Below are 13,003 nucleotides of genomic sequence, written 5' to 3' on the forward strand. Positions count from 1 at the left end.
AACATAAATCAAAGCTCGCAAGAGGGAGAATGAGAAGCAACGTCGAGATGATGCCTGCAAGCGAACACCGAACGACAAGTGGATGAATGGATCGTAGGCAGACGAGACGTTGACGACGCAGTCGCCGACAGCAACCAGTCACTGGCAATTAGCAACAGCAACAAAAAGCAGCAGTCAGCAATTAACTGCACTTAGATCCAGCGACAGCAACAAAATACAACAACAATAACAGCAACAAGAACAGTAAACTGCTGTTAAAGCAGCAAATATTGCAATTAGCGCTTACCTTCGCCTATCGAAATTCGAACATAAAATTTCTCCAATTTGTTGCAATTATCCACAAAGCATCCACAGCTCGGGCGAACCTAAATGGATGTGCGAGTTTAGAAGGAAATACAATAGCAGCAAAAACAAAAACAAAAAACATTACAATTAAAGAAATACATTTGTAAAATTAGCAACAGTACAAACAACTTCTTTAGCGACCACATTGTTTGGGTGTGTGTGTGTGTGTGTGTCCAGCAGCGGCGGGAGGTGGCTTCTGACCGCTGTTGGCCTACACGCAGCCGGCCAATTGACTTGGCGCAGACAGTAAAATGTCAATTTTCGCCAATAAATCACATATTTTTATGACAAAACATAAACAAAACGACGGCAACAACAACAACAACAACAGATACACAACCGGCCTGTAAAACGTGTCATTGTGTAAGTGTCAAACAGCATCAGCCCATATAACACCAGCCAACACAACTAGCCGTATGGGCGGCGAATGACAGCTCGTAGTCGCGTCTAAATGACCGCCGAGTCGCGTTTGGCTATTAAGTTAATATGGACTCGTATTTGTTACAGGTGAATCAGGCAACTGCTATGTGCTATGGTTAATTACAAAAACAATATGTAAACAAAACGAAAAAATAAATATTAATTACAACAACAAAAGTGTTTTTTATTTTTTATTTTTTTTCTTATACGACACTAAAAATCTTGATACTTCATTACACTTTGGCCTAAAGCATTTATGTAGATGAAATGCGTAGAAAAAGTAAGGTTAGCATATAATGAGAGACAGTGTGAATAAGCTAACGTCACATTAAAGTTCGTCAAATTACGTGTGTTTACAAAGTAAAAGTATTTAAATAGCTGTGCAACTTTTTCGTTTGTCTCTTTGGTTTAGAAACAATGTTTTCCAGCCATTTCACATCAATACAGGGTAGTTCAGCAGCAACAATTGTTCGTATTCATTCTTTCCGCCTTTTGTCAGTTTGTCACCAAAGTGGTAATACCAAGTGAAGACAGGTCCTTCTCCGCCTGGTCCTTCCAGCGAAGTGGAAGTCTCCCTCTTTCTCGGCTTCGACCAGCGGGTACTGCATCGAACACTTTCAGAGATGGAGTGCTTTCGTCCATTCGAGCAACGTTATCTAGTCAGCGCAGCCGCTGTATTTTTATTCGCTGAACTATCACGATGTCGTCGTATACCTCGTACAGCTCATCGTTCCATCGTCTGCGGTATTCGCCGTTGCCAGTGTTTAAGGGACCGTAAATCTTCCACAAAACCTTTCGCTCGAAAACTCCCAGGGTCGCCTCATCGAATGTTGACATCGTCCACGCTTCTGCACCACAAAGCAGGACAGGAATGATGAGCGAGTTGAAGAGTTTGATTTTGGTTCGTGGAGAGAGGACTTTACTTTTCAATTGCCTACTCAGTGCATATTAGCACCTGTTGGCAAGAGTGATTCTGCGTTGGATTTGAAGACTCAAGACTTTCGATGTTGATGATGGTGCCTAGGTATACGCCTATAATCTATATTCACATATATCTTTATATATGTATATTATATAAACCTTCTGTACGCGTGTAAGTCATTGAACTCCTCTTAAACGGCTGGACCGATTTTGATGAAATTTTTTGTATGCATTCTAGGGGATTTGAGGATGGTTTAGTTTCACAATATGATCAACTAGATATTGTTTTTTTAGTTATATTATTTATTTAAAAATTGTTGTTGATGTTTGCACAACTTGCATAGGATCCGGCAGTAAATGTGTTGCTAAGCGCATAACTCGAGAACAGCTGAATCGATGTCGCTAATTCTTTTTTTACAATATTCCTTAAAGTACAAGGGTGGTTCTTGCGGAGAGAAAAATTAAAAAAATTACCTGAAAAAGTCTGCTGGTCATTATTAAAATATTGCCGTTACTGTATTCCAAAATATTTCTCCAGTGATACCCAATAAGGGAAATGGTAGTGGAAATAAGATATTGTTTAGTATGTAAGATATCGCCTAATATCGTATATGTTGTTGTGGGCTGCAGTACTAAAGCTGTAAAACATTTTGTTCGATGATTTATCACTCTACTTCACTATGTGCATGGCCTTGGGACTATCGTAAGTGTATCTCATATATGATACATATCCTGTTATACTTATACAAATAATTTTTTTTCGCATTTTTATCCAAGAAAAAAACTCTTCATATATCGAAATCCGTAACACCCGTCCTTGATCATAAATAAAAAAGCGCATTTGTTTTTTAATTCATTCATAAAAATTTTATTATACTGCTTTTTTAGTTTTTATTTTATTTTTAATTGTTTTTTTGTTTGTTTTCTTTTTGAAATTCATTTGTTCGCTAACAGCTAAGTAATTTCAGTATTTATATAATTTTTAGACTAAATCGGTAAGTACAATAACTAAAGTTACTAGTTTCTAACGCTAAGCATACAGATTACACACTAATATGGTATAAATGTACATATATATGTAAATATATAATTATTTATTTATATTTTTTATGCATACACAAATTAATTCGTAAATAATAACTTGATTTTACATTAATTGCTTACACTATTATTTACATATTTGCAATTGTGTGTGTGTGTTTAGACATGTTATTTATTTTTTTTATATTTTGTTTTTCAATAATTACATATTTACAACATTTAACTGCTTGTGAAGTGGCGAGTTGTGGGTGAGTTGTTTTTATTTTTTTTTACACATACAGACATTTTGATCGATATTTTTTATAAAATATATATATATTTTTTAATTCACTTCTGTTGATGACTCACACAGCTTTGATATAAAACAACATCTTTTTAATATTCCAAGCGGAATATATTTTCTAAATAAAATTTATAAATTAAAGAACCATTTTTTTTTAGCTGAAGTACTAATTACTACATTTTTGGGCTAAGAAAATATTATGGCGAGTTTTTAGTAAAAAAAAAAAATACAAAAAAAAATGTTTTATATATAAATAAAAAAAAAATAAAAAGTAAGAATGTTAGAAAACAAAAAATAAAACATAAATATTAAGCAAAAAAACATAATTATTTATTAAATGTTTTATAAAACTTAAATTAACATAAATAAAAAATAAAAAATGAAAGGAAATTATTCAAATTAAAAAAATAATAATAATAAACAAAAATATAGAAAGAATAAAAATAAAGAAAGAAAATAAAAATAATACAATTGAAAAATAAAAAAAATATTTTGCGTATTTTTCATCACCCTGTACATTAAAAATTTTCCAAGCGTTAATTTTTCAATGAGAGTTAAGACATTTTTTATAAATTTGCGTTTAAAATATTGAAAAAACTTCATTTCACATATTATTTGCATTATATTGCCTTTGAAATAAACTAATTTTCACCGAATAAAATTAATTTAAAAATTTGCTAAATAAAAACAACGAAATTAGTAGCTGTGTGAGTGTTGCCATATGGAAAATATTTTGGTTTAATTTTTATAAAAAATATGCGTTTTTTGTTTTGTGCAGTCAATTCAATTATGTATATTTTCTATTTTTTTATATTCATATTTTTTATTTCCATACTTTTTATTTGCTAGTCTTTTTATTACACTCTATAACTTAAGTTTTTTTGTTGTGGTTTTTATTATTTTTTTGATTAAAACTACTTTTCACAAATTCGTTAAAAACTAACGAGGAACCATTTTGCCTTCATTTCACTTCGATTGCGTTTCATTTTTACATTGTTCAACAGCTTTATTTTACAAAAGCAACATTGCTTTAATTGTTTACATGCAAATACAAATGTATACCTGTGTGTGTTTGTGCTTATAGACAAGTTTCTTAATCGGTGACATGCTGCTTAATTTTGCCAAACTCGAATAAAAAAAATGTTTTCTTTTTAAAATTTGCTTCGGCGTAACATCGTTGGGTTTGCGACAGATGTAGTGCTTATATTTTTGGCCGGAGTGTGGTTTAAATTTTTTTAATAAATAAAAAATATTTTTTTTTTCAATTTTTCTAAATATTCTTGTTGTGAATTTTTTTAAATACTTTTTCTTTGATTTTTTTTTTCTCTTTTTTTTTAATTATTTAAATTTTTTTTCAATTATTTAATTTTTTTAATTTCTTTCCATTCATTTGGAATTTTCTAATTTTTTTTCAATATCTCTGAAAAAAAAACATCCAGCAACGCTACTTCCCTTCTCTACTCTGTGCATCGCGAAAAGTTGCAGCCGCGCATCAATTTGAGATCATCACTAGAAATTAGCAACTTTTCCTTTATTCAAATATGCTGTTACTAGTACAGCAACAACGACAACAACACAAATATGAATAATAATATAAATAATAACACATGTTTGTTTTTATTTTTGTTTCATTGACATATCATATTTTCCATCGTGCTTTTAATAAATATGTATTTCAGTTTTTAGGCGCTTCATAAGATTTACAATTTTCGCTTTCGTCTCGATTTAACTCATAAGTAGCTATAGTTGTATATACATATGTATATAAATATATATAATGTGTGCTTTTACGCTTCATTTACACAATACATGCTTTGCTAGCAATTTTTCAGTGCTTGGGTTTCTACACAATCGATTTCAGTTCAAACAACGCTTGCAACAAAATTTGTTGTAATTTACAATTGTTTTTGTGTACGTCTAAATTTTAATTAATTTTCATTTTTGTGTTTTTGTTTTTACATTTTTCTGTGCGGAATTCAAACATTTCATTTTCATATAATTTAATAAATTCAATACATTTGAGTTTGAGTGAGTGTGTGTGTGCTTTCCAGTTTTGTTTGTGCTTTGTCTAAGAAAAAATTACAATTTTGTATGCTTGTGTGTGTGTTGTCGCAATTTGTGACACTGTGCGAAATGTATTGCCATTTTTATTAGCTAGTTACATACAACGATATGCCAAAGTGTCAAAAGTAAATGCAATTTTTTGTGTTTGGTTTACAGTTTTTTTATTTTTTTTTTTTAATTTTTAAAAATTTCAATTTTTTCTTTACTCGCTTCCTAAGTAATATTTTAACTAAATATGTATGTATATGTGTATATATATAAAATAAAAATAGCGTAGAAAATAAGTTTATATGTTAGTTTAGGAATAAGTGGCATCACTAACAAAAATGCTTTTGTTAATAGAATAGTTTTGTCTTCACTTTATAATTTGTTTGTTTGCTTGTTTTGCTTGTAAACTAGTTGCTTAGGCATAAAAATTAAACTAAAGGCTGCATAAAAATATATGAATTTATAAATATATGTTAACTAAATTAACTAGAGTGCGTTAGCCTGTGCGAGTGTGTGTGTGAATTTTGTAAGGCAAAAAATTAAATTTACTAAGAGTTAGATAAAAAAAAAAATTTACAAGAATAATATTAAGAATTAAAAAAATATATCAAAAATATGAATTTAAAGAAAAAAAATATCGTTTTACAAAAAAATAATAATAATTTTTTACAATGAAATACAAATCAGAACATAAGCTAATTTTTCTGGCGGTAAAAATATTATGTTTTGAAATTATATCTGTTTTTAAGAAATTAAAATATTTTTTAAACAAATATATAAGGTATAAGTACTTTAAACACATAATGTCAATATGTTTTTGAGATCAAAATCGTTTTTGTCGCAAGTAATTCAATTTTAATCCCGAAAAGATATTTATCAAAATATATAATTTTAAATAAATTTATTTTTATAATTTTTTTGTTTAATATTTAACCTGTAAGCCTTACAAAAAACACTAACACGCCGCATAATAATTGAAAATCGAGAATTTTGCTTGTTAAATAAACTAACAGAAAGTCGAAAGTGTGTGTAAATTGTAATTAAAACTAATATATACAAGTCAGTGTAGGTCTTTTTGTTGCTTTCTCGTCGAATTCAAATTTTTTTTCAACTAATTTAATTTTTTTTTAATTTTAAAAATATTCAGAAAATGGCAAATTTTTTGTTTTTCAATTTTTATATACAAAATATTTATGTTTTTTTTTGTTTCTTAAGCACAAAGTTTTCGCATGCAACAGGTTAAAATGTCAAATTTACAGTATTTTTTTTTTTATTTTTGTCTTTTATTTATGTTTGCGCAGCAGAGCGGCTTTGTCAGTTAAGCTTTAACTTTAAATACTAGCGCTACCACTTTAATTCACATATCGTCACAGCAATCAGCGCGCTCCGCCACAAGAAAAAAATATTAAAAAATATAAATAAAAAATCTAACAAAAATTTTTAGGTAAAGTGCGAAAATTTGCACTAAATATTAGGTTGTGCCGAAAGAAACTGCTTTAAACACAAGGCGTCATGTAAAAATACTCGTCGTTTGCTACTTGCGGAATGCGTCAAAATCTATGCTTTTCGCTTAATAAATATTACAATTTAGTAAATTAATTTAACAATTAAAAATTCTCATAACACTAAGGTCCTGTTTGCCATAAATTCTACAAAGCACACGCATACTTGATACATTTTAATACATTTTTTTGTTTAATTTCTAGATAATTTCTCCGAATTTATTTCGAATTCGTCTGCTCGCCACTCACGTTCGTTCGTTCGCTTGCCCGTTTGTACGCACAACTAAATTACTTACGTCTAATTACTGTTAATTATTTATACGGCTTTTTACAATAAATTCCTTATCAACGTCAGTCCATTTCAATAGCGAAAATTTACAATGAAAAAAATAACTACTATTTATAATTGAGAAGGTAGCAGCACTACGGCGCTCTAAAATTCTTGCATTTACACAGCAGCAGCGTTAAATTTGTAATCATAAAATAGTAATAAAATTTAAAAATATATATGTATATGCATTAGTGTGTTTGAGTTTTAAGAAATTTCGTAGCAAATATACAACAGCGCGTTAAGCGTGCCCCCACCAGCGCGCCAAAAACGTACGTGCGCGCACCATAGCGCGGTCGCGCACGCGCCGCTCATTCGACGCCACAGCCAAAAACTGCGCACCTGCACGTGAACGTGCTCACATGTGCGGTGTGCCACACATTACGGCGCGCGCCTGTTGTTGCTGCTGATGCGCAGCCGACGCCGCTGCACTACTCCCCGCTGACGCCGCTGCAGAGGCGGCCATCATTTGGGACGCGCAACCGCCACTCACACCGGCTGCCGCCAATGATGGCCACCGTTGACTGCAGTAGGCGCTTTCGCCCAGCACCGAGATGCGTTTGCCCTCGCCAGCGCTGCCGCCATGTACGCCATACTCTTTGGTTGCGACACCACCGTTAGCGCCGACCACACCGCTCATGCCGGCAGCGGCACCGTTGGCAACGACAGCAGCAGCGCTTACGCCTGCTACGGCGCTTGCGGCATTATGCAACATTTGTGAAGCGCGATGCATTAGTGTGGGATCTGTGTTGAGTTGTTTCTGTGATTTGGCGCGTTGCAATGGTGCGATTTGACCGACACCGCAGAATTCCGAATTGGCGTTGTTGTCCGCTGCGTAGTTGGCTAGTGCGCTGCCATATAGCGAAGTGTTGAGGCAATCATCTGTGCTCGCCGACGCCGAAATGTTGTTCACTGATTTGTCCCATGTGTTCTTGATAATGTTCGGATTGGAGTTGTCGAAAGTCAGTCCAGACGATGAAGTGCGTTTTACACCCAAGCCAACACCGCCGACCACACCGCTCATAACACCCATACCGCCGCTGACATTCGCGTTGTGATGCAACGTCGCCACCGCATTCTGTTCGTTTTGCTTGCGCGCCTCCGCGTCGTCCTTCTCTTGCGCACGCTTACGCTTGCGTTTCATGCAGACCACTACGCACGCGGCGATTACCGCCACCACAGGCATAGCTACCGAGAGTATGGCAATGAGAAAGACCTGTCCACTGGTCAAGCCATCGCTGCGTGCCTGCGGTGTGGCTTCGTATTGGCGTGCATTGTACGACGCCGACGCATAGGACTCCTCCTCGCACTGTTTGCCATGGAAGTTATTGGCGCAAACGCAATGGAAACTGTTGACGCGATTCACGCAGGTGCCACCGTTTCGACAAGGCGCCGACATGCATTCGTCAATGTCAATCGAACAATCTTTACCTGTGAAACCGGCGCGACATGTGCATTTGTAATCGTTATTCAGGTTGGTGCAGGTGCCGCCATTGGCGCAAGGTTTGGTCAAACATAAGTCCACTTTATCGGAGCATAGTGAGCCCAAGTAGCCGGGCACGCATTGACAACGGAATTGATTGATCATATCAATGCAGGTGCCGCCGTTATGACAGGGATTGCCTTGACAATCATCGATATTCTGTTCGCACATGCTACCCGTAAAACCGCTGCGACACTGACACTTGTGATTGCCCGATGAGGTCATGAAACAGCTACCACCATTCTGGCAGGGATTTGGATTACAGTTGTCCACATGCAGTTCACAGATGCGTCCGCTATAACCGCTTGGGCAGTCACATTGGAAGCCTTTGGTGGTGTTGCGACAGCTGCCGTGGCGACAAGGTTTATCCAAGCAAGTGATCACTTTCTCCTCGCACAATGGACCGCCCCAATCCTTCAGACACTCGCATTTGTAACCGCGACTAGAGCCATCATCGTGACATGCGCCGCCATTTTGACAGGGGTTACCCTCCTTGCATGAGGTGATTTCATTCTGACATTCGGTGCCGGTAAAGTTCGGTGGGCATTTGCAGGTGTATAGATCGGGGCCGGAATTGAAGCAGGTGCCGCCATTTTGACAAGGACGATGATTGGTACAGTAGTTCAAGTCCTGATTGCAAAGCAGACCACCCCAGCCTTCCTTGCAGATGCACTTCCAGGGTTTGTTGCAAGTTCCGTGCACGCAACCCGGGTAGGGTTCACATTCGTTGCAGAGTGGTCCCTTCCAGCCGGTTTGACAACTGCAAAAAGAGAGCGAAAAACAGTTGATTAATTAGCTAAATGTTCATAATTAATAGTGTGTGTGTTAGCTAGTGCACTTTAGCTAAGCGCTTATGCAGTGAAAGCGCTCTGTGTGAAGCAACAGTGTAATAAATATTTGTGTCAATTCATTTAATATGCAAACAGTATTGTGTACAAAAATAAAAAAAGACAATTTTTCGGGTGTTTAAAACCACAATCGGCAATACATATGGGAGGCGTTGCAAGTGCATAAAGTTTAAAAACAATTAAAATGCTTGCAGTGCTCCAATTTACGAGCTGCTTGTTTACAAGATACTATAGCACACAAAAATCGGCGAAAAGGTGCCGTAGAGCGCTGAGGAATCAACAATTTCGACAAGCTGTTGCTGAGGACGCGCGTATTTTAAAAATTCTTTCACGTATCCAACAAACATGTTGCTGCATTTAATTTTCATTCATGCGGTCACAAACGCGCACAAACGCAAAGCGAGTTAAAAAAGAAACAGAATATATCGAAAAAGGTGGCCTGCAAGTGATGATCGCTGGCTTGTAGGGATTTGTTTAAACGGTATGTTTGGCAGAATATGGACTGTACAATGTTAAAGAAAATGACAAATAAAACAGTAAAACATGAAATCTTTGCGCCGAATTTCGGGCGCTGCGTTGACCCGACTGAACGCTTGCTTTTGCTTTTAATTTTTGATATGATCTTTTTGATTACGATTTCCTTTGCTTTTATTATTTCGTGTGTGTGTTTGGCGAGGTTTTTGTGGTGCTCCGTCATTATTGTCATTATTGAATTAAATAGTTTTTTTTTCATATTTATTTTTACAGCGCGCATATCCTTTGTGAACGAGAGCGCGAGCTTCTATACAAACACAAGCGACGTGATCGCGATCATTGCCGGCGCGAAAGCAAAATTGATGTAGGGATGGCATGTAAAGAGACAAGTGTTGGAACTTGGCGAAGAGTTGAGTCCGTAAGTAAGTTATTGCCTTTAAGTGGATACTAGAACGCGCGCGGGCGCACAGTCGCAGTGACTGCATGCGTATTTGTACATTTGCCATGCATGTGCTTATTGGCCGTGAGAAATAATTTGCAAAAATGGTCACACACCATAAACACACACAACAAAATGGATGGACGGTTGGATGGTCGCTTCGTGGCTGCTTGGACAAAGAGCGAAAGACAGATAAACAGACAACTAGCAAAAGTATATAAGAAATGGAAGCGTTGCACACATAAAGTGCCAGATATGAGTGGAGAAGAAGAAACACAGTGCAAATAAAAAATATGCAACCGAACAAAGCGTATAGAGTATGACGCACACAGCCGACGCAAAACCTAAGCTCAGTTACGCTTAAAGACACTTAAACTAGCTACGCGTACTTATATGTACCAAGCGCTTGCATTCAATACTAGGCTTTGTAGTAACAAGTTAAGACGACGCGTAGATCGCCATGATCGCCGACTGCTAACTGCAGTCCGAGTCACCTTTCGCCAAATGGCCAACTGTAAGTGGAGTTATTTACTTATAATATTTATAAGTGCTTTTTGCTTCGTCTTCTTCTTCCTCTACTTCTACTTGTACGTTTTATTGCAGCCACCCGCCGTTGTGCAGTCAATACAATCGTTGCGGCGTCTTTCGCTTCACCTACCGCTAGCGCGCAATGGCAGGCAGTCAGTCAAACAAATAGTCAACGCGTCAATGTGATTTTGTTGCGGCTGTCACTGCGCAGCCGAAACAGTGACAACGACGCGTTTTAGCCGTCAAGTGCATTGGTCAAGCCAACAAGTCGCTTCGTTGTTGGTGATCGCGCAGTTCTTCTGTGGAATCGTAAATCTGTTTTTTATTTCTTATTTGCGCTCGCACTCTTTAGATTATTTTTGTTGTGTTGAGATGGTTGCAATTTGATTTGTGGCTGACAGACGTGCGCGCGTTTGTTGGTAAGTCGCAGCAAGTGATTCTGCGTTCGCGCTAGGCACTGGTGGCTCAACTGTTTTATTAAAATAAAAAAATATTTCTTTTCATAAAAAATTGTTGCGCATCGCGCTAACAAAGTCTCTTATAAACACTTTACTGACCTACATGTGAATAATAAAAAATTATTGGCCACCTTTTTCCACGCGCAAAAAGTGAAATGTTTCTGCGCTCATTTACAAGCTGAACTACAAGCGTAAATGATTGTCAAAAGTCCGCAAAGACAATTCTTTGGAAAGCTTTGCGAATACCCATAGATTTGCGGCGGCAATGTGGCGCAACAAATTGTAATTAAAAGCATACATGTAGGCATCCATATGACATTCGCCATACTTTCATGGCACAAACGCGACGCGCATGCGCAACAAGCAAGCAGCGCTGAAGTGCTCATTAAATTGCTTCAGTTATGTTACAAACAAAAGTTGACTATCACTTCATGTGATTGTTGTTGCTGCTGCTACACTCCAGTTATGATAGTCAGCTAACAATAGCACATCAAGTGCCACAAGCATAACAAGCTACTTCATTAAAATCAATTTTTATATCAAAAGTGCCAAAGCGAAAGAAATTCAAAATCCAAATTTTTGTATGAACTTCAACAGCAAAGGATGAGGGGGATAAACAAGTAATTGAAAACTTATATATAATAGCCGCGAGCTGTGGAGCAAAACATGTGTACGCGGCACCAAGCAGCGGCGCAAGTGCTCAGCGCTCAATTTCAAGTAGAAACGAAGAGCGACTGCGCAAGCGCTACCTACCACCTAGAGTATTTATGTTAATCACAATAAGACTCATAATAAACAACTTTACTTTATTTGTGTGACTGGCGATTTTTCTTTGTGACTGAGGATCGTCTTCACTTGCAAGCTGCATGAGCCTGTCACGTTTCGGACTTGAATGTCTGCTAAGGGCGCTGCGTAAATCAATGAAAATGCAAATAAATCAGCAAGCGGTGCGGCGCGGCACAAGGGCTAGTAATTGCAAACACAAACAGCCTGTGCGTCAGACAGGCAGAAGACACAAGACGAATCACCTGTGTGCATCGCAGATAATATCAAGCAGAGAGTAGGAAAGCTCTTGCAGCTGCGTCAGCGGCAATACAAGTGGACAGTTCGACTGTCAAGCACTGGCGGGAATGAGTGAGCTTCTAGCGCTTGACTGACTTCAACGTTGCCGCATTCTGACTGTGGCAAGTGCAAGCGGACAGGCGCAAATTGGCATGACAAGCGGCTGAAATGGCGAACGCATGATTGCAAGCGGCAAGAGCGTATATGCAAATGGTGGGACCGCTAATGCTGATGCCGTGCGGATTTGCAAGCTTGCCAGTGAAGGAATTACGAATAATTGAATGAAGTTATGCGAAAAAAATAATATTTTTATCTAAAACATATAAAATTAATGCAAAATATTAGCTATTAAAGTTCTAATAAAAATAAAACTTTAAAATGCTTCATAAGAAACAGCGTTAATTCTCAAAAATGTTTCGATCGTGCTGATCATTATACCGATCAGTCATATAATAACACCATTTAATGCAAATTTATATTAAATGTGCAACAAATAATTACAAAATCACCTGTAATGTGTACGAAAGAATGCCATTATAACTTAAAAAAATAGGCAAAATGATTTCTACTGATCGCGCTGATCGTATGAGACTGTAAAAATATAGTTAACGACAAGTGATTTAAATCTTCTTTATAAAATAAAATAAAAATTAAAAAATTTATTGAAATTATTTCTATGACTGCGGTAATAAAAAAAAAACTATTTTTAGTGATCGCGCTGATCGTAATAATTACTGCGCATATTTTATGCCAAAACAATTGCTTGAGCAAAAAAACTGTTATTATGATTATCTGATATTAAATGCAAAGTAGATGGTT

At 36.4% G+C, this 13,003-nt stretch overlaps 1 protein-coding gene across 2 annotated transcripts in view; it reads right to left on the reverse strand.

Annotated features, from left to right (window-relative positions):
- Positions 1-4,144: 4,144 nt before the first annotated feature.
- The window catches only part of Dl (neurogenic locus protein delta), a 53,511-nt gene continuing 44,652 nt past the window's right edge, over positions 4,145-13,003 (reverse strand). For both annotated transcript variants that reach the window (XM_054229690.1, XM_011186628.3), the window contains one exon: positions 4,145-9,135. In XM_054229690.1, coding sequence (XP_054085665.1) covers positions 7,251-9,135 — 1,885 coding nt within the window. In that variant the 3' untranslated portion in view covers positions 4,145-7,250. The remainder of the gene's footprint in view (positions 9,136-13,003) is intronic.

The sequence above is a fragment of the Zeugodacus cucurbitae genome, chromosome 2, assembly GCF_028554725.1.
Source record: "Zeugodacus cucurbitae isolate PBARC_wt_2022May chromosome 2, idZeuCucr1.2, whole genome shotgun sequence".
NCBI classification, from domain to species: Eukaryota; Metazoa; Arthropoda; class Insecta; order Diptera; family Tephritidae; genus Zeugodacus; species Zeugodacus cucurbitae.